General features: G+C 39.9%; 1 protein-coding gene across 3 annotated transcripts in view; it reads left to right on the forward strand.

The window, feature by feature from the left end:
- The first annotated feature begins 7,967 nt into the window (after window positions 1-7,967).
- The window catches only part of znf512b (zinc finger protein 512B), a 99,031-nt gene continuing 83,942 nt past the window's right edge, over window positions 7,968-23,056 (forward strand). For all 3 annotated transcript variants that reach the window (XM_060836046.1, XM_060836047.1, XM_060836048.1), the window contains exons 1-2: window positions 7,968-8,166; window positions 20,645-20,770. In XM_060836046.1, coding sequence (XP_060692029.1) covers window positions 20,647-20,770 — 124 coding nt within the window. In that variant the 5' untranslated portion in view covers window positions 7,968-8,166; window positions 20,645-20,646. The remainder of the gene's footprint in view (window positions 8,167-20,644; window positions 20,771-23,056) is intronic.

The following is a 23,056-nucleotide window of genomic DNA, read 5'->3' on the forward strand; positions in this document are numbered from 1 at the left end:
ATCACTCATAACTGAGAGACAGAGAAAGACAGATTTATTCAGTTTTACTTTCAGTTCCATTGCTCCTGAGAAATGGTAAAAATCTAGTTAGATGTGTTAATACTAGATTACTTTCGAGTGAGGAGTTAGTAATATTTCCATGTCAAAAATGATTGGATACAACTCTGAAGGAGTTATTTGAAGCTGGGGCGTTTAAGCCAAGTGAAATCAAATGAAATTTGTTAACTAGATTAACCTTAGAGTAAGAAGTTAGCGATTGTGCTGGACAATAAGTGTTTGGATAAAACCATAAACTGGTTCTTTAAAGCTGGAGGCATTTAAGCTCAAGTGTATGATTGTTTCTTCCTGGAGCTATTAGATATTGCAGACTGGGAGTTGAAGTCAAATTAAATTCATTGAGCTATTGATTTGGTTAATTTGTTATATGGGGAGTTTTATATGTGCATTGTTGCCAACAGGACTATTATAGTATCAAAGGAATGGAAAGGTCTATGATTATTATTGAACTGAAAATCTTCTGTTGTATTCATTCAAAGTAAAGTTGGCTGAGTCAATCATGGACAGCCCAAATGGAAATGGGATCCAGTGGGTGCTGGATGAAGGGAATGGATCAGGAATGATGAAGGGCTTAAGCCCATAACATCGATTCTCCTGCTCCTCGGATGTTGCCTGACTGTGATTATTAGTGTAGTGAGGAAAGTCAGATTTCATTTCATGTGTTGAAATAATTCAAACTATATTTATAATTCAAACTGTGTTGCACTTTTTACAATGCCAGACTTAAATAGTTTCGTAATGAAGTTTCATAAATTTTATGAATAAAGATTGTTTTAAAAAGAACAAAATATAAGTGCTACACAGCTGGACGTTTGTAGCCCAAATTGTGATTGATGTGAACTCACCTATCCTAAACCTTCTCTAAACCAAGATGCCCCAGTGTGAGCATTGCTCATTGTGTCATCAAAAATATCTACTCCACAAGAAAATAAAAAAGTTAAGGATTCATTGTTTAAGAGGTTTTTAGAATTTTTAGTCCTCATTAAGTTGAAAGATGTTATTACTGGGAAATGGAAGACTTGATTTTAACTGACTTTGAACTATGATAGCATGGTTTGCGGCAGAAAAAAATGTTTCTTATATCCTGTTGCAACAAAGTGTCAAACTGCAAACCTGACCTGAACATCGGCATTAGAACAATAAGTTATTTTTAGGTCTCATTGAAGAAATTCTGTAGGCTTAAAAAACAAGATTGTTAATTTAGCACCAAGTTGTGGGCCAATGCAGTAAGAACTTGATTAATCTGAGATTTATCATTACTAATTTGCAAACCAGTCACCTGATGTTTGCATCTGGCCTGCTGCCAGCTGCCTGGAGAAGCTTGGAGTACAGACTCCTGATGTGCACAGGAGGGTTGATTGAATTTTAATTTGTTGTTTTGACATTAGCAGTCTAAGAGGCAGGTTTTGTCAGCATCTGTTAGCTTTAGCTACCCAAGCTAACTGGAATGATTGGCAGGCCACCCAAGTGAGAAGGAGATAAGCTAAGTTCAACAGCAGCTATGTTTCTTGGCTTTGAGGTCCTTGCATTATTGGACATCTCACTGCCAAAGTCAGGTGGATCTAACATTTGATAACAACTAAAAAAAATCTGTTGCCTGATTGGTAATGTCAGCAACTTCTCACTGTGGAATTAGAGGGAGACTTAATAAGGCAGCCAATTTGAAACCACGGTTTTCATATTGATGTGGGGATCATCAACTTGTGGCTGAATAAAGAAAATGGAATGATGATCATTATTGGACCTTTAGCAGTGTCAAGCCTCAACAGCATTTCTATAATGTGATTCTGACTGCCAATATGTAACATCTTTCTCATTTGTGTTTTATACATTAAAATATAATGTTAATTTACACTCCATATCGACATTACATTTTTATAAAGTTCTATGATCAAATTATTAAAAGAACCTACACAAGGAAACTTGCTGTAATTGTAGTGGCAAATCTAGAGAACCAACAAATTGCAAAGGGTATTGTTGTTACAAAACATTTGCAAAGACAGTTTCCATTATCAACTAAATCAAGAATTTATCATAGAAATAGAGCTAATTTCTATACTCCTTATACACTCATGATTATGTGGCCAAATTCAACTCTAACTCCATTTACAAATCTGCTGATGACACCACCATAGTGGATCGTATCTCAAACAACAGCAAGACAGAATACAGGAAAGAGACAGACACCTTAGTGGCATGATGCAAAGTCAACAATCTCTCCTTCGGAGATCCAAGATGGCGGCGACCCAGCAAGTCTGAGTCTGTAGTGCTCTGCCCAAGACTCAGGCAAAGTGGGCTGCCTGCCTCCACCACACCTGCCAAATCATTTTAAATAACTTTTATTTAATACAGCTAGTCATTTTGCACCAAACTTGAGTAGTTTGGTGCTCTGTTAAAATGACTAAGGGAAAGAATACCCGCAGCTTGCAGCACACAGGAACGCCTCCCCCACCCTCCCAGCTGTAGCAGAGGCATCCACAGCCACCCTGGGGGACTTACCTATGGTGGCGAGCCTTGTTGCAGTGATTTCTAAGCTTGAAGAGAAGATTGTTGCCTTGATAAAAGAGTCCAGGAGCAGGTGGGAATCATTGTTGGTCGTGCTGCAAAAGCACGACCGAGACATAAGAAAATCGAACATCGAGTCAGAGGGGGCGGAGCTAAAGGCCACAACCTCCGAGGCTACTTAACCCCGGAACAGGTATCGGTCCTGAATGCTCCCTTTACAACCCAGGAAATACTTGACGCAATCAGGCAGCTTCAGAGCGGTAAGGCACCTGGCCCAGATAGATTTCAGGTTGAATTCTACGAAGAGTTTATATGAGTATTAGCTGGTCCACTTATGGACATGTACAATTACTCATATAGTCAGGGATGCCTCCCACCTTTGCTGTAAGAGGTGAATATCTCCCTTATTCTCAAAAAAGGAAAGGACCCAGAAGATTGCGCATCATACAGACCAATATCCTTGCTAAATGTAGATTTTAAAATTCTTTCTAAAACATTTGCATTGAGGCTGGAGGGGGTATTGCCATATATCATAAAAGAGGATCAGATGGGGTTTATCAAGGGCAGTAGATCATCTAATAATTCAAGTCTGTCATCAGGAAAAAATACTGGGAATAGTAGTCTCATTGGACGCGGAGAAGGCATTCAACAGGGTTGAATGATCATACCTGTACTATACATTTGAAAGATTTGGCGTTGGAAAGGTATTTGCTAAATGGGTCTCAATATTGTATAATGATCCCTAAGCAGTTGTGATCACCAATGGATTAGACTCAGATAGTTTCAGTGTGGGTAGAGGGTGCCGTCAGAGATGTCCTCTCTCACCGTTACTATTCACACTAATAATTGAGCCACTAGTGGAATCTATATGGGCTGACTTTAACATAATGGCCCCAAGGGTTAGTACAAGTAAACATAAAATTACCATTTATGCAGATAATGTTCTCCTTTTTCTTAGTAATCCTCTGATGTCCGTGCCTCGCTTAATCCAAGTTATTAATATATTTAGTGCATTCTCAGGCTACAAATTTAATTTCTCAAAATCGGAGGCCATGCCGATGGGTAGCCTCGCTAGTATGTTCCACTTATTGGATGGATCTCACTTTTCCTTTCAGTGGTCTCTGGAGGATTTTTTAATAGTTAGGCATCTTTATCACCCCAGTATTTGGCCAGTTATACAAGGTCAATTTTGTGCATCTACTGGAAAGGATAAGGCAGGACCTTCAACGTTGGGGGATCTTCCAATTTCCTGGTGAGGTAGAATAGCTCTAATTAAAATGAATGTCTTTTCCGTCTTCTATACCCTATGAAAATGCTTCTGGTGATGCTGCCGAGGCCGGCACTGCGCAAATGGTATGGTTGGCTGGGTTCTTTCATCTGGAATCATAGACAGTCCCTCATTAAGCTAAGGAAGCTACAGATTCCACAAGCAAGGGGAGGGTTGGATTTTCCAGACTTTAGGAAGTATCAACTGACTTCCCTGTTAAGCTACGTAGCTGATTGGGTCTCATCTGACCTGCAATCAATTTTGCTGGACATCGAGACATCTCAAGTAAAGTGCGCTCTTATTAACCTCTTATTTTTCGATAAGATGAAAATCATTATGGACCACCGTTAAAAACCCTATAGTTTTAAACACTATTAAAGCCTAGAATATAATGCGACAAAACGAAGGTAATTCACATAAAACATCCTCCTATACTCCTATAGTGGGGGAATAGGGTTTTCAACTGGGGCTCACAGATGCCACATTCAAATCCTGGGGGTCCAGGAGTATCTCCTATTTAGGGGATCTGTTTGAGGAGGGGGTCCTGATGTCTTTTGAACAGCTGCATCAGAAATTTGGACTACCTAATAGAGACCTCTTTCGATACTTCCAAATTCGAGATTATATACAGAAGAAGACTACACTACTAGATAGCCTTTATAAATCAGATAGAGAACTTAGAGTGTTGTAGCCAATGGGTGTACCCTCGGTCAGCATTCTTTATCATTTATTACATAATGAAGTGTTTGAAGACATAGACCATAGAACATGTGATTAGGAATTGGGGCTGGAAATTTCTACAGGAATGTGGGATGATATTTGGGAAAAGGCCAAAAAAAAAACTCCATTTGTAACAGAACCCAGGCCATTCAGTTAAAGATACTCCATAGTGCTCATATAGTACCAGAACGACTGGCAAAATTTAGGGCAGGAGCATCTCCAATGTGTCCCAAATGTAAAACAGAGGTGGGCACTCTTACATATTGCTTATGGACATGCCATAAGATCCGCAAATACTGGACCAAAGTAGCAAATGCATTGACAGAAATCTTGGGAACAGAATTTAGAGTAGATCTAATATCTCTTCTCCTGGGCTTCTTGAGCTTACCTTCTCTGGATGTGCACAGGAGGAAATTATTTTTCATTCTCTCCTTTTGTGCAAGGAAAAATATTCTAATAAACTGGGTGGCTGAGGGCCTCTAGGACTTCCGAATTGGCACAGATTAATCATGGAATGTATTCCCCTTGATCTCCTTACAAATATGGTGCACCAAAAAACTGAATTATTCTATAAAATATGGCAGCCCCTCTTGAATTACATAGATACAGATATTACAGCCATTTTGTCAGGGGCTTTCATCTAGCTGAGATAACGGGTTCTGGCTGGTCCAGGGGCCCAATGGGGAGGAATCCTGCATGAATACGGGTTTTATTATGATTTGATGTTAATTCGTTCCGAGCATGTACTTGACAATTTAATTACTATGCTATCTTTTTTTTCTCTTGAGTAATGTAAGATATTTGATCATACACTTTGGTTAGTTATAGGTTAGATTCGTAGTTAGTTGAGTTTTGTCTTTTTCTTTCTGTATCTCTTCTTTTTCTTTGACAAATTTTGGCTATTATTTATTTTAGAGTTAATTGTGTATTAGTGTTTGTATTCGTGTATTTTTTATTTGTAAGCTTGTAAAACATGTTAAATTTTCAATAAAAATATCTATTCAATAAAAAAAACCTCTTCCTCAATGTCAGCAAAATGAAGAGCTGTCTGTTGACTTCAGAAGGCAGAGTGGAGGACAAGTCACTATCTGTATCATTAATGCTAAGGTAGCGGTGGTTGAGAACTTCAAATTCCCAGGAGTAAATTGATCTATTCTGGTTCATCCAGGATGACACTACAGACAAGGAAGCACACCAATGCCTCTACTTCTTCAGAAGGCTAAGGAAATTCACATGTCACAATGGCTCTTACCAATTTTTTTTTGTAAATACACCATAGAAAGCTTCCTACCTGGATGTATCACAACTTGGTATGACAACTGCTGTGCCCAAGACTGCAAAAAATTAGAGAGTTGTGAATACAGCCTAGTCCAACATGAAAACCAACCTTCCTTCTATTGGCTCTGTCTACACTTACCTCTGCCTTGGGAAAGCAGCCAACATAATCAAAGACCCATCCACCCCCCCTTATTGTCTCTTCCATCTGGCAGAAGATACAAAAGTTTGAAAGCACATACCAACATATTTAAGAAGAGCTGTTATTAGATTTAAAAATGGTCTTCTCATATATTAGAGTTGATCTTTACAAATTCTCTGTATCTGTAACATTATATTCTGTATCCTGTTCTATTACTTTGATGTACTTATGTAAGGTATGATTTGTCTGGTTAGCATACAAACCAATACTTTTCACTGTGTCTCTTTATGTGACAATAATAAATCGAATCAAATTACAATGTAGGACTTTAATTTGGGAGACCTGATTTGCTTTGTCTGACCTTGTCCAAATGCACACCCCCTCTCCCACCTTTTCAGCTGAAGACCAAACTTGATCCAGGACAATGTGCACAATATTGCAAGAATGTTACTTATCCTGTTTTGTTGTAATGGAGACTTTTCATCAAAGTTACACTTTATTTATTTTAATTTATCTTGTATTCGTTTCCTTCATTCTCTTGGTTTTAACGTTTCATTTTACGTGTAGGATGAAATATAGGTGATGATTTGAGTTTTAATCATTCTCAGTTCGGACCAAACCCTCTTCCTCTCCACAGATGCGTCAGACCTGATTAATACTTCCAGCATAATCTATTATTGATTCAGATTTCCAACACAAATATTATTTTTCCTTTTATGACTTATTTGCCCACTTTCATTTCTGGATCACTTTAAAATTTTAAATTTCACTTTTACACAGTTGTTTATTATATTAAAGCGAAAAGCGCAAATGATGAAAAGTCTCATCTGCCACACTCCTGAACAACAGTAAAACCCTCAGTCAACAAAGTAAAAACCCTTCAGTTTGTCAACACATTATCTTATGCTTAAGGTCGAGGGAGAAAGCATTCCGCATTTGTGTAATACATCCCGTACGTGTGTTTGAATCCAACTGCGTGCTTGTGGATATATTGTGAGCAGCGAATGGCTCCAGTAATAGGAACGATCTGTCATCCCACCAAAATGACGCCTAACTTCGTGCCCTTGGACTTTGCTTCTATCCAAAAAAAACTTAGGCTGTGAAGGAACTTGTTCCTTCTTTTGTCATCATTGCCTTCTGTCAGTTAGGAAACTTTTCAATTAATTCGTCTGTTCTTGTCTTGCCTGCATATGCATCTTTATACTTAAAAATAACTTCGCACAGTTTTTCCACGTAATTTTGCTGCATCCCAAACTAGGATATTTAACTTTTGTTAAAATCGTTTTGTAGATTGCAACTTGTTTCCCAATGACTATCTGGATTGTTCTCTACCTTTGCGAATGAATAATACTTACTCTATCTCGACAGGAAAACTTTTATACAGATCACAAAAATAAACCATACATTAGTTACGCATTAATTTATTCCAAGACCATTTCAAACACAATTGGAATGCTAATAACTGACTAGATGTAGAGCAAACTGCACTGTTTTCAGGCCAGGATATTACTTCGTGGTTCATATTATGTATGGCACGTTAACTTTCAAACTGCTGAAAGTCTTTCACGTTGTCTTTCAGTTCAAAACAAAACATTATTTTCAAAAGTAGTTGCTCAGCTTAAACAAGGAAACATGAAACTACAAAGACCATTCTACTCCGAAGAGATTTTTCTACTTTATATTGGACATAAATTGGGCTGATCATGAGTTGTCGATAGGCGTTTTCGAATCTCAGCGCAAGTTTTATTGTAAAATATTTTGAGATACTCGGGGCCATGTTCTTCAAGCAACGGTGTTGTTTTTTTTGGGGAAAAAATAGTTTTAGTCGAGTTTGGACAATGTAAAAGCAGCTGCAGATAGTATTGCATAAACACGAAGTTACATTTGTGAAGAAGGCGGAGGCAGTTCTTCTGTAGTTTCCACTTGGGCTGCGGGTCCTATTTATGCAATGATATTCGGATGGAAGTATGTAATCTGTCGTCTGTTTTTGGCAGGCACGAAGCAGACATTTGCAGCGTTGGAAATGCAGATTTGCTGCTTGTGCTGGAACTTGAAAATCGTGCAGCATTAAATAGTAACGCGAGAGTTGAAACTTACCTCCTCACTGTACAACTGTCAAAGGACAAGTGGAATCGCGCATGACCCAGGAATAGAGTCTACTGTAAGGCCCTGAAGATAATAATCTAACCAGAAATTTAAGGTAAGACGCCCGACTCTGTCAGGGCCTCCCTTCCCTTTGGCAGCCGCCTCGTATTTTCCATCTTTTCCTTTGCTTTTACTCTTGCGATTGTCGATCGATCGGGACAACTTCAGGCGATGCAAAATGTTTTTCTGCCTCTTTTTTACGCGGCCAGCTCTTGAGTTCTCCTGCTTCTTTAAAATGTCGCCATTTTGCCTCAGTTGATACCGCAAGCTCATCTTGCCGCCGAGCTGGAGAAACAATGTTGCAGCGTTTGCAATGATTACATTGTGCGTGTCGGCGAGTTGAAGGAGGAAGTCGGCGCTTTGTATGTTAATGAAGGAAGGTGAGAGGTTCGAGCCCGGGGGGACAATGTCGGAACTTCTTGTGGGTTTTCTCTCTCTTTTTTTTAAAAACTGGGAGCGCGCGCGCGTGCACGCCAGGTTTCCATGTTGCGGGGTGGCGCGTGCCCGCCGATCGCGGCGTGGGATTGGGGGGGCGCGCTCGTGCCCACGAGCATGGACGCGCGTTCCCGTCTTGCCCCCCCCACCAACTCCATCACCACCACCACCACCGCTGCTGGAACGCCCCACCAAATGGGCATCTGTCTATTCGAGGCGAGTCACTGGGCATGAGGTTTTCCTTCCGTGTCTTGTACTTGGATGGAGTTCTTCACACATCGGGCTGTGGTGGGAGGGAAAGCCAACCCGACTGGAGTTTTGCGGTCTTGTTTTGGTCTGGCTGGAATGTCATTCCCAGGGTGTGCCAGAGTCCACATTGTATCTCACCAGTGCCCCGAGAGCAGCCCTGCTCTCAGAAGGCGACCTGGTCACTCGGGTGAAACGGAGATTGAATAGAGGTGTTCAGAATTAAGTTATGGGGGGGTTGGTTCTCGATGGAGTGGAGGAGGAAATACTGAATCCTCTGGCAAGTGAATCAGTGATGTTTTAAAATCAACCAAAGAATTGAGAGAGAGAGCTGAGACTTTTTCCACGCTGAGGGTTGTTATGCCAACTGAGGGGATGATGGGCGCAGGTTCAGTCGAAACTTTTAGACGGCAGTTGGATATCAATTTAGAGAGGACTAATTTGCAGGCTACTGAGAGGGCGGGGAGAGGCAGCGATGCGATCAAATTAGATAACACTCAGTATTGGACGAAACATCAGATACTGAATGGCCTTCTATTGTAAGCTTGTATGATTAGTAACTTTGACAAACAAGTACCCACAATAAATCTCACAGTTCGTTATTTTAAAAAAAGGCAGTGTATTAAAGAATGAATAAAGTCCAGAACAGTAAAGAAGGTTTGAAAGTAAAAGAATATGAGGGATCTCAGTCTATTACAGGTAGATAAATGACAACTGAAGGTGCTGAGCTTATTGAGTCCAAGAGCTAAAGGTTCTTCAGTGTTTGTGGGAACATAAGTTGATGACTTCAGTTTCGCAAAGAAGTTGTGGCTGAAAATCACAACTAGGTGATGACAGATTTGAGTTGAGAGGCAACACTGTGACTGTCAGTGAGAATGAAAGGCTTATTTGGTGCCTTGCATAGCACTCAGGACATCTCAAAGCAAAGTTACTGTTCTGCAGAATCATAGAGCAATATTGTAAGAGGAAGCAATTCAGCCCATCATTGCCAATGCTGACCCTATAATAAAGGTATCCAAAATAGTCCCAGTTCTCTGCTCTTCTCCTATAATTTTGCTCCTCCATTTATTTAGCCAATGTCCTTTAGAAAGCTACTCTTGAAACCACTCCACCATTTGAGGCATGTATTCCAGATCAAACAAGTTGCTATGTATTAACTGATTCCTCATGCTTGGTCTTAGGCAATCACTTTTCTCTATGTCCTGTAGGTACTGAACCACCTCTGAACAATTTATCTTTTTTAACTCTTTCAAAATTATTCATAAATTTGCATACTTCAATCAATTCTCTCAATCTTTGCTATTCAAAGGAGAAAACAAAAGCCTTCACTAGTCTTTCCACACAATTGAAAATTATCCTCCCCAGTTCCATGTCTTCTCTATTTCTGTGTCTCTTCTCACTCAGACCTCAGTATCTTTCTTGAGGTGTGGTGATCAGACTCAGATGAGGTCTGACTAGTGTTTTTTTTCTTTTTAAAAATGTTCAGCATAACTTCCTTGCTTTGTACTCTTTTCCTTTAACAAGTCAAGGATGGCTTCAAGACAAAATATAGCTTCAGTTATATATTTCAGAAGCAAAAGCCGTCTTGACTTATTCTGTCACCTTCAAAGATCTCTCCATTTCTGCACAACCTTTTAAATTGTGCTATTTAGTTAATATTGCTTCTCACTTTTACAAACAAAATATATCAATTCATAGTTCTTTATATGTCATTTGCCTTGTCTACCCATTTGACCAGTGTGCTTATGTTCTCCTGAATTAAGTTTTTATTCTCCTCACTTGCTACTAAATTTGTGAATTTAGTGTTAATTGAAGATTTTGAAATTATACTGTGTTGCATAAGTCCTGATCATTACTGTTTCTAATACTGACCCCAGGGATGTATTCCTGCTTGCACTCTTGAAAACTAATTGTTCACAACTAAACTATACTCCTGTCCCTTATTTAATTCTATATCCAAGGCTGCCATTGTTGCTTTTCTTTGGGCTTCCGTTTTGCAAAATGTATGTGGCATTTTGCAAAACGACTTTTGGAAATCTGTAGACAGAACATCAAGCACAAAAACATCATGATGTTTCTACATTCCATTGAAAATCTTGAATTTATACACATTAAGTTGAATATGTTCTGAACTGCCTACTCTTCAAAATTTGAAATATATTTTTGTTTAAATCAATATTTAGTCAATATTATTAAATTTTATTTTAATAAAAGAACAAACCTAATAACACTAAATAAAGAAAACCATCTCCAACTGTTGGACATTTTATAACATTATCAGAAAATGTGACATTATTTCACAAAACTCTTTGATTGTCACTTTGTACTGTTACTTTGCAAAGAAGTGATTATTGAATATCTTCAATTACTCCACCTCTCCAGCTAACATCCTCAGCTCTTTGACAACCCAAGTATTATCCTGAAATGCTTACCACACTCATGAACTCTCTTCAGCTGGACCCCACCTAGTTACAGATACATTGAGAAGCTTCTGACTACACACTTTCCTCCTAGAAATTGTGAAAGAACCCCCTAATGAAATTGAGTATTTCAAATAAGTTATTAAAGGGATGCACAGAGGATTGTCTCTGGATGTTATTTGCATGTACGTCCACTAGGAATTCAATAAATGCCTTCATAAGAAACTATATTAGTTACAGCTAAAGTGCATAGAATTATGAGAAATCAGTGACCTGGTTAAGGACGTCTTGTAATGCAGTGGTAGAATGCCCACCTCTGAGCCAGAAAACTTGGGTTCAAGTCCCACCTGCTCCAGAGGAGTGTGTAATAACATCTCTGAACAGATTGATTAAAAAAAAATCAATTACCTGATTAAGACACTTGTGGTACAATGGTAATGGACCTGCCTCTAGAACAGGAGACCTAAGTTCAAATCTCTCCTACTTCAGAGATGTGTAATAACATCTCTGAAGAGGTTGGTTGGAAAAAAATATCTCAATAAACTTGTTAAGACACTAGTGGTTCAGTGGTAGTATCCCTTGTTTGATCTTCGGAAGCTTGGGTTCAAATCCGCTAAGCGAAAGTGAGGACTACAAATGCTGAAGATTAAGTGGTGTGGGAAATGCACAGCACGTCAGGCAGCATCCAAGGAGCAGGAAAAATCATGCTCCTTGGATGCTGCTTGACCTGTTGTGCATTTCCAGCACCACTCTAATCTTGGGTACAAATCCCACCTGCACCAACGATGTACAATAACATCTCTGAACAGGTTGATTAAAAATATTAATAACCTGGTTAGTGGATGAGCTGATAGCAAGAAATGGGTAAAAGTTATAATGGGCAGGATGGTAACATTGTGCAAAGATTTGTGTTGGGCAACAACTATTAATTGTAATTATTAATAAGCTCGATGACATAACTCACAATCATGTATCCAAGAGCCAGTACTGCAAAAATGTGGTCCAAAGTATGACCTCATAAGCATCATTGAGATGAATGACCATTTAATTTATTTTTGGTTATCCTGGTTGAGAGAACATTGAATTCAGCTTTTAATCAAATGCTACCATAAAATTACTAAATGCAAACAAACATTTCATCTGAAAGCAACAGTTCCAACAATAGGGAATTCATCATTGCTGTATTATTTAATTGTGCAATAAGATCATGCAATGCTACTTGAGTCCACAAGTCTCTAGCTAACTGTATAAATGCTTGCCCAGTGCTTACAGATGCTTCTGCCAAGGCACTCACAAATAAACAATGAAAAGGATGAAATCCTGAGTTAAAGAAGAGGCATGGTCAAGACAGGATTAATCACAAGGATAGTGTAGTAACTATGGTATGATAGGCAGGAATGTAACCGTTGAAGAGCAGTGTGAGAGTGAGGGACTGTGGTAGAGGACATATTTGTGGAAGATGATGAGATCCGTGGTGTTAACCAGAAAAAACTCTGGCTAAGGACAGAAAACATTGGCCACAATCACATAGGTAGCTGTTCGTCACAGTACCGATGTAGTTTCAGTAAAAAAATGAAGTGGAATACATCAAATTAATGAGATATTCAAAGCAATCAAAATGTTCTCTGCTTTTAAAGAAATACAAGTGTAAAGGTGGAATGATGATTGGAAAGAACAGGGAAACAGCAATTTTTTTTAAGAAATGGGTTGACGTCAGCAAATTTGAATAATCAAAGGATCATAATTGAAATAACTCCACAGAGGTCAGTATCCTGTTACCAAGTCACCCTTTATTTATATGTGGAGAGTTGTTGACATTGATCCAGGTCTCTCAGAGCCAGCAGTCAGAGAGAACAGGATGTCTGACACTCCTGTTTTTTTTATGGGGGAAAAAGGGCAGCAAGTCCCCTTTTTTGTTTTATTAATAAGTACAGTTTACAGACAATAAACATTAAAAGCTGTATACAGAGAAACAGCAATTTACAAGGGAGAGGAGCGGCAAAGCCAAACCCCAAACCCCGATACGCTGTTCTTCTCTGTCAGCCAGGGCTCCCTGATTGGACAAAATTAACAACCCTAATCAGGGAGCTCATATTCTTTGAGGTCCATCTGGCTGACTTTGATACCATGATTGCAATCCTGCCCCTCTGAGTCCGAGGATATAAGCTTTTTTTTAATTTTGTAGCTCTTCTTGGACGTTTTATCCCTGGGTCAGATTCCTCCAACTCTGCCTCAGATACTAGCAGTGTGTAATACTCAGTAGCACAGTTGCACCCAGAGCTTCTTTTTTTCGGGCAGCAATTCCCGACTAAGGCGACTAACTGTGTGGAGTTTGCACGTTCTCCCCGTGTCTGCGTGGGTTTCCTCCGGGTGCTCCGGTTTCCTCCCACAGTCCAAAGATGTGCGGGTCAGGTGAATTGGCCAGGATAAATTGCCCGTAGTGTTAGGTAATAGGGGTAAATGTAGGGGTATGGGTGGGTTGCGCTTCGGCGGGTCGGTGTGGACTTGTTGGGCCGAAGGGCCTGTTTCCACACTGTAAGTAATCTAAAAAAAATAAAAAATGACATTGAGGCAGCAACATCCACCATGCCTATCTCACATTCCGAGATTTCTTCAACGTTTGATGGAGAGGGAGAACCCATGGAGTCCGGAACAGTCAGAAATGCATTTGAGGAGCTGGGCATGTTTTGCTCCTGCACAATTTACAAGTTTGCAGCTTTCATTTGGTCAACATATTTGTTCAGGACTATCATACCTACCTGAACTTTATAAGTCACCGGACATAACCTTGTATTGACCCAGACAAGGCCATTCCCATAGTTCCTACACCAAAGTTCGTGCCCTGAAGTACACAGTCTCCCTTGCTCAGCGGAATCTTGCGTGTGGTACTGGCGTTTCTGAGGCCATTTCACCCTTCCCCCAAATCTGAGAAGATCTGATTTAACCTGATGTGCAATCTTCTCCCCAAAAGCAACTCTGCTGGAACTATTTCTGCAGTTGCATGAGGGGATGGTCCTAAAATCAAACAGGAACTGGGACCATTTGGTATCACGAATGAAGCTGTAGGCTTTTTGTCTTAAGCTTGCCTTCAAAGTTTGGATTGCTCTTTCTGCCAGACCATTGGATGATGGATAGTATGGAGCTGTCCATATATACCATTTGACTTGCCCTGCTAATAAACAATGGCCCGTTGTCTGTGACCAACGCTACTTGGAGTCTGTGTGTTACAGAAAATGCTCATAGTTTTTCAATCGTCTTCACCATATTTGCCCAGCCATTCTCATGACTGTTGGTGAGCTACTGGTGGTAGTTTTTGTCCTTGTTGGTAGTCTGGGCACTACCCCACTGGCTATGTCTGCATGCAATCCTGACCATTGTATATAACTTCTTGCTGACATCTTTCTTTTGGAAATCCGGGGTTGATCCTGGTCGAGTTCAGCCAGCATCTCACAGCGACCTTTGCTCAGGACAGTCACTGTTGCTCCTCATAATAATATGCCATCCTCTACCGTGACCTGGTCTCTCTGGATCGAGGAAGGTTTCATTTCTGGTTATGACAGCACTTTGGTTTCCCCAGTCACCCTCCAGCTGTTTTTGTTTTGCCAGGACTGGATCTTTCTGCATCCAAAGTCTGATATTGTGAACTGTGACTGCAAGTGTGTCTAGAAAATTTAAAACATCACAAACACTTCCAGTGATGGTGCCACCATTGGTATATCTGCCAGCGGGAGGAGGTCCAATGTGTCTACATTTTGTACTTGGCCTCCCAGATGGTGTTCCAACTTGTGTAATTATATGCACTTAGTATTAGAAGCCATTGCTGAATTCGGCCTGAAGCTGTTGCCCTTTTCTTCTTTCAGTAGATCTAGTAACATTTTATGGTCCATTATTATTTCAGATTTTTGTCCGTAAAGGTATTGGTGGAACATTCATACTCCAAATATGATCACCAAACTTTCCTTCTTGATCTGAGTGAATATACAGCCTGCATTAGCCAAAGTCCTGGATGTGTATGCTAATGGGCGCTTCTCTCCATTGGGCCAGCTATGAGCTATTACCATCCCGTTGCTGTATGGGGAGGCATTGCATGTCATTGCCAGATCTTGCTTGGGATCATAGTGTGCCAGCGCCTTAGAGGATGATAGTTATTTCTTGACTTCCCTGAAAGATATGGCTTGGTTATGTGACCATTTCCAAGGCTGATCCTTTTCAAAGAGTTGATGCAAAGGTGCAGGGATAAAAGTCAGGTTACGTATGAACTTTCTATAATAATTCACCAGCTTAAAGAACGACCTAATCTCCGATGCAAGCATCGGAGCCAGGTCACCTTTGATCACCATTGCTTTATCTTCTAAAGGGTGTAACCTGGTCTTGTTGACTCTGTAGTTGAAGTAGGCCACTTGGGGTGCCTGGAACACACATTTCTCTCTTTATCAGGCATATGCCTGCCTGGGAAAAATATCTAGGCACTATGCCCAAAGTCTCTAAGTGCTCCTTATTGGTCTTCCCTGTTATTCATATTTCAAACAGATAAATGGCGACCTTGTAAAATGTTCTCAATCGTCTGCTGAAAATTGGCACATACTGATGATGCTCCAATAGACAGTCGTATATTGGTATAAACCCTTATTTGCATTAATTGTAGCATACGTCTGGAAATCCTCATCTAATTGAGTTGCAAGTACGCATGGCTCACATCTAGCTTCGTGAAGGAGTGCCTCCCTGCCAGTTTTGCATATAAATCCTCTGTATGTTATGGAAGTGGACTCTTCAGGGTGTGCATTCTCTTGTATACTGACCTATGAGTTCTCTTACTCAGTTTAAGTCCAAGAGGCCTCTTTTGCTGTCTCAAGTCCAGATAATGGCAGCAACTACAATGGCTTGCTGGCCCGGATCCTGCAGAAAATTTTAACCGTTTTGCTGAGACTGGGCTTTCTTTTGGGGCTTTGCTGTGGGTTGACCTAGAGCCCCTGTGAGCAGAATATGTCCTGAGTATGACTATGCAATTGCCTTCGCTCAAGTGGTGTTTCCTCAAGCTCAGTCGGCCTGGTGAGGGTGTTCACTCCCATTGGAATACCCTGCAACTCATATGTTCCACTTGCTGCATTTTCCAATGACAAAGCCTGTTGTAGTGCCTTTTTGAAATCCACTTGGTCTTCAGCTAAAAGGAGCTTTTGCATGGTTACATCAGTTAAAAATCACACAACACCAGGTTATAATCCAACAAGTTTATTTGGTCACACTAGCTCTCGGAGTGCTGCTCCTTCATCAGGTGGTTGTGGAGTATCAGATCATAAGCTCTACATCATGGTTACATCATTAATCCCACATATCAGACAGTCTCTCCACATTTCATTAAGGATTGAAAAAAGGTCACTTGCCTCTTGCAATTATCTTAACCTCGTTAAAAATCCTGATACAGATTCCCCAGTTCTCGAGTTACTACGTAAAACTGATCATGTCACAGAATTAGAGGAGGCTTGGACTCGTAATATTCCTTAACTAACTCTGTCAAACTTTGGAAGGTATCTGGTGTCTCAGGAGACATTAGGCTCCTAATAACTGAACAAGCTGTGGGTCCACAAGCTGTCAGGAGAATTACACATTGCTTTTCATCTGCTCCAATGTTATCTGCCCTGAAAAATATTGCATTCTTTTCACATACTGGGCCCAGTCTTTGATGGCAGGGTCAGATGAGTCAAAATAATAGCAAAATGCCAGAAATTCCTACCCCCAACACAAAAATGACTGTTGTGTGCAACTTTCTTCAGAAGTGAGCTTTTCTCTCATTGCCACTGAAATAACTCCACAGAGGCTGGTATCTCATCACCAAGTCATTCTTTATGTACATGTGACACTCAGAGCCAGCTCTCAAAGTGAGCAGAACCTCTGACACTCCTGTTCTTATGTCAGCCAGGGCTTCCTGATTGGACCTGATTAACAGGCCCAATCAGAGAACTCATGTTCTTTGGGGTCCACCTCGGTGACCTTGTTGCAATTACTACAATAGTCAGGTTAGAAGCAGGTTTATATCAACAAGGATTGAGTTAAACTATACTTTGTTTTGATTTCATGGGCTGGATTTTTGTCTCCTGTTGGAATTGGATTACGAAACACTGATTAGCTTTTTTGCTGAAAAAAGAATCGTTTCCCTTTCCTGATCCATTTTTGTGTGGTCTTTTTGTGGACAGGGCAGGCCTGAAGTATAAAATGCACACAAACCTAATCTGAGATCAGTGTTCTGATAATGACGGGAAAACCCTTTTTCCTCTCAGTCACAATTTTCATTTGCTAGTGTGAATTTTTGAAGCCCTAAAATAATACACCTCCATGGAGAGTTTGTGACCAATGTCAGAGCCCTCCTGAAGTGTCATGACTGTTCTAAAAGGTATGGATAAAATTGTTTGACACTTTGAAATGTCATTATGGGACTCTGTATTGTAATGTATTTCCAATGCTGTGATTCATCTCAGGGATCTGTTCCTGCAAAGGTATGTTGACCATTGCATTTACCGTCAATGCCTAAATGTCATCATTCAGTATGGTAGCTTTTCCATTGGAGAAGGCTTCCAAAATATTTGAAATTGCCCTATTAGCCTCTGCAGTCATATTTGATCCAAGATTGAAACTTTTAAGAGCAGTAATAACAAAATATGCCTTTGATATAGTTTCTTATTTGTTTATGGATGTGATAAGTACTTAAATAATTAGGAATTTTTTTCACTGGGCTATGTTTCTTTCTTTCCAGTGTAAATATAAGTGTGTTTGTATACAGGGTTTTATTTGATTGAAGAAATTAAATCTCTGACAGTGATTTAAAAATAATTCCCATTGTTATTGCATGGCTTCTGAGGACTTTAAATTGTGCATACTCTGAAGGATATTTTGGATTTATGGGGGTGATGGTGCATTGGGTTTCATGGAGGTAAGTGGGGATGTGAGGAATGTAAGGATTTGCGTGGGTTATTTAATGAAACATAAAATGTTAATGAGGTGCACAACATGAGGGGCTGTGGTGGGAACTGAAGTGCGCTTTCAGAGATAAGGGCTGTGCCAAGTAACTGGCCCAACTCTGTACTCACATTCCTCATTAACTCTATTGTAGATCACAAAGTGCACTTATTCTCAATAATTGAGATTTCTCATATTCAAAATGAGTATTTTTAAGGTTGTGTTCACAATAATAAAAAAAGTGTATTTAGTGAATTACCTTACATATTTTATTTAGTCATAGAGATGTACAGCATGGAAACAGGACCCTTCAGTCCGACCCGTCCATACCGACCAGATATCCCAACGCAGTGTAGCCCCACCTGCCAGCACCTGGCCCATCTCCCTCCAAACCCTTCCTGTTTATATACCCATCCAAATGCCTTTTAAATGTTGCAATTGTACTAGCCTCCACCACTTCCTCTGGCAGCTCATTCCATACACATGCCACCCTCTGCATGAAAAAGTTGCCCCTTAGGTCTCTTTCCCTTCTCACCCTAAACCTATACCCTCTAGTTCTGGACTCCCCCATCCAGTTAAAAGACTTTGTCCATTTGTCCTATCCATGCCCTAATGATTTTATAAACCTCTATAATGTCACTCCTCACCTCTGACGCTCCAGGGAAAACAGCCCCAGCCTATTCAACCTCTCCCTATAGCTCAAATCCTCCAACCCTGGCAACACCCTTGTAAATCTTTTCTGAACCCTTTCACATTTCACAACATCTTTCTGATAGGAAGGAGACCAGAATTGCACGCAATATTCCAACAGTGGCCTAACCAATGTCCTGTACACCTCCACACACATCATCTATTGCATCCGCTGCACCCGATGTGGCCTCCTCTATATTGGGGAGACGGGCCGCCTACTTGCGGAACGCTTCAGGGAACACCTCTGGGACGCCCGGACCAACCAACCCAACCACCCCGTGGCTCAACACTTTAACTCTCCCTCCCACTCCACCGAGGACATGCAGGTCCTTGGACTCCTCCATCGGCAGAACATAACAACACGACGGCTGGAGGAGGAGCGCCTCATCTTCCGCCTGGGAACCCTCCAACCACAAGGAATGAACTCAGATTTCTCCAGTTTCCTCATTTCCCCTCCCCCCACCTTGTCTCAGTCGGTTCCCTCAACTCAGCACCGCCCTCCTAACCTGCAATCTTCTTCCTGACCTCTCCGCCCCTACCCCACTCCAACCTATCACCCTCACCTTGACCTCCTTCCACCTATCACATCTCCATCACCCCTCCCCCAAGTCCCTCCTCCCTACCTTTTATCTTAGCCTGCATGGCACACTCTCCTCATTCCTGATGAAGGGCTCTGGCCCGAAACGTCGAATTTCCTGTTCCTTGGATGCTGCCTAACCTGCCGTGCTTTAACCAGCAACACATTTTCAGCTTATTTCCACCTTGGATGATGATATTCATGCCAATGTTACAGTTCTGGTGCTCCTTTGACTGACTCTCCAGCCTCTGGAGCCTGCTCATTGGCCTTAATGGGAGAGCAAGCATGTCTCCTGACTACAAGTTGATGTTTCCTTCACAGACCATGTAGGGACCCTGAAATCCTCTGGGAATCCTGACCCTAAAATACAGTTCTATTCTAATAACTATTGTATTTTTGAACATAATTCATAACAACATAGCCTCTATAGTGCTCCAGGCAATAATAAAATCTTGTTGCCAATGCTTTATTAAAGATTTTACCTAAGAGCAAAATCAAGGTTTTTTTTAAAAAAACCCAAAACATCCAAATATTGAAGGGGGCTTCTGTTTATTCGGGACTTGCTTGGACCTACAGAAATACCTGAAACCACTAAAATCCATGAAATATAATACAGCAGTGGGTGTTATGTAGGCAAGCATGGAAGCCATTTTGCATTCAAAAGAATCTCCTAAATAGCAATAATGAATGACCAGTTAATCTGTTTTTGATAGTGTCACTTAAAGAAATAATACTGGCAGCGACTTGAAGCAAGCTCCTGCTCTTCAAATTGAGTCATTATATTTCTGATGTCTCACGGTAGCGCTGCAACAAACAATGAGGCCTCTATTTGACCTCTCATTCAAAATTGAAGTACTTTCCATGAATTGCATTGAAATGTTAATCCATCTTATGTTCTGTGGTGGAGCTTGAAACCACAGTTTCTGGTTTCGGAGGAAGAGTGTTACCCTCAAAGCAAAACTGGCACATCCAGTTCTTGGAATTGCACAAATTCACAAACGTGTTTGAGAAAAGACTTAATTTAAAAAAAACAAAGAAAAAAAGAAATTTAGCAAGCATATGACATTTTCAAGATACTGTAACTGTCTAGATGGACAGCCATTGTTTTTGGTACACTTCTGTATGTTTGCATTGTGGAATAGTTAAACAAAAATAAAGTGTTTCTGGAAGCAATATTAGGTGGTAATGCCTGACATATTTTTGTTGTCTTACAGAAATGGCAGATTCCAGTGCTGCTGGAAAGGTTCGTGGAAGTAAAGGACACAATATTAAGGGACTTGGTGATCGGAGTAAAGCAAAAGCGACTAAAGTTAAAACATCTACTGACGCAATTACATTTGGTATGAACTGTGGTTTTTATTTTCTTTTTGTATGTACTTTCCGGTTTTCCTGCATCTTCCATCTCCGTTTCCAAAACCCCACAACCCACCACTCTACCACTGAATGCACTAAAGACAAAATAAATTAAAAGTAATTCGTATGTTTACTCATTTCAGGAATGCAATAGATTTTTGTACACTGTGTTATAAATGTTCTTAAAGAGACTTGTGAAGAGTGGTCATAAATAAGCTTTAAGAAAATGTGATATAGAAAGATTATTTTTCGCTGCTTTCCAAAAGAAAAAAAGCAATCTTTTAAACAATCCATATTAGATTTTGGTTGTGGTAGAACAGAAAATATCCATAGAGAAACAACAGGTCAGAGTTTATAATTTCAAAGTAAAAGTGGCAAAATGCTGCAAAGAAGCAAATTCTTTACTTAGCTCCACTGTTGGAGCCATTATCAGTTAAAGACTGAACATGATGAAAATAGTAAAGACTTAATTAAAAATCATATGCTTTTTCAGTAACTCATTGCCGAGCCAGAAATCAGAGGTCATACATTTACAGTTTATAACTTAAATTAAATATTGGGAACACTGAAGCCATTATTTTTGATCCCTGCTCCACACTCCATTCCCTAGCAATCAACTCCATCCCTCTTCATGCAATACTCTGAGATAAAGTCGGATTTTTTTGCAAACTTTAATTACATTTGACTATGAAGTGAGCTTCTGACCTTAAATTCACACCATTGCATCTTCCTCGCATGCTTATTCCACCCCAGTCTCAGCTCAGCAGCTCAGAAATAATCATTCAAGACTCTAAACTTGACTATTTGGATGCACCTCTGGCTGGTCTTCCACATTCTGACTTCATAAACTTGAGGTCAGCTAAAACTCTGCTGCCTTGCCTTAATTTTGAATCAAGTTCTATTCACCTGCTACACCTATGATTGATGAGCCAGTGTGTCTCCGAGAGAAGAAATGTTTTGATTTAAAAATTTGAATCCTCCATAGTCACACCTTCCCTATCCATATACTCTCCTCAAGCTTCACATATCCTTGAGCTATCAGCACTGTTCTCATTCTAGCGTCTTGTGTTTCCCCAATTTTAATTGATCCAGAATTGGTGATTCTGCTTTCCATTGCTAACGGTCAAGTTCTGGAATATACTCCAAGTACATCTATGTCTCTCTACCTCACTTTCCTCCATTATGACACTACTTAAAATCTACCTCTATGACCAATTTTCTAGGTATTTGATCTGAAATCTTCCCATGTTGCTTATGTCATATTTTAGTTTATAACGTTTCGTGACTCATCTTGGGATATTTTATTATGATAAGTGCACCATACAAGTATAAGTTGTTATAATATTCTGTCTGTTATGATCCTAGTTCTGATCCCAGAATGAATCTGGCTTGATTCATTGATTGTAAGTTTAATTTTGCAAATGGTTATCTTGATGGTTAGTCACTAACCATATTTGTATGAAGGCTGTCAATGTCCTTTAGTAAAAGAATACCACTTTATTGTACAAAAGAAAGTATAACCAAGAGAATTATATATGAGAGTTTAGAAAGATCTTAAGATAAACAGCAAAACAATGTTTCAATTCGTTTCCTTGTGATTCTCAATTTCACTGAAGTATATTAAGCATAGTATATGAAGCATAATTCCACTCTTATATTATGTATTGAAGAGTTGAATAAGTATTCCAGGCTGATCCCAGGAACTCCCAAACTCCAAACTGCTGCCAAAAACTTTAGGCTAATTTCATGATGCCCTCTTCTGTCCACTTGTGACATTATTCACAAGCTTGTATAGTGGGAATACTTAATAAATGTCATTTAGAGGGAAATTAAAGAAATGGTATGGTCATAGAGCACAAGAGGAAGCCATTTGACAGTTTGTACCAATACAAACTTTTCAGTAATAATAAACACTTATTCCATTCTCCTCACTCTTTCATCATAGACCTATAAAGTTTTCCAATCAAGTATTCATCAAATTCTCTCTTTAGTGTTATTATTGAACCTGCTATTACTTCAAGCAGTTAATTTCAAATCCGGACTATTCACTGTAAAACAACATGTTTCCTCATATCATCTCTGGTTCTCTTGCCACTACCTTAAGTCAGTGTTTTCTGGTTACTGACTCTTCTGCCATTAGAAACAGTTTTCCTTCCATACACTTTCAAAACAGTTAAAAATTTTGAGCATCTCAAACAAATTTCTCCTACTTTAATTTTCTCCAGTTTTTCCATGTAATAACTGTCTTTCATCCTGATACAATTTTGTTAAGT

Source organism: Hemiscyllium ocellatum, chromosome 15 (assembly GCF_020745735.1).
Source record: "Hemiscyllium ocellatum isolate sHemOce1 chromosome 15, sHemOce1.pat.X.cur, whole genome shotgun sequence".
In the NCBI taxonomy this organism is placed as follows: Eukaryota; Metazoa; Chordata; class Chondrichthyes; order Orectolobiformes; family Hemiscylliidae; genus Hemiscyllium; species Hemiscyllium ocellatum.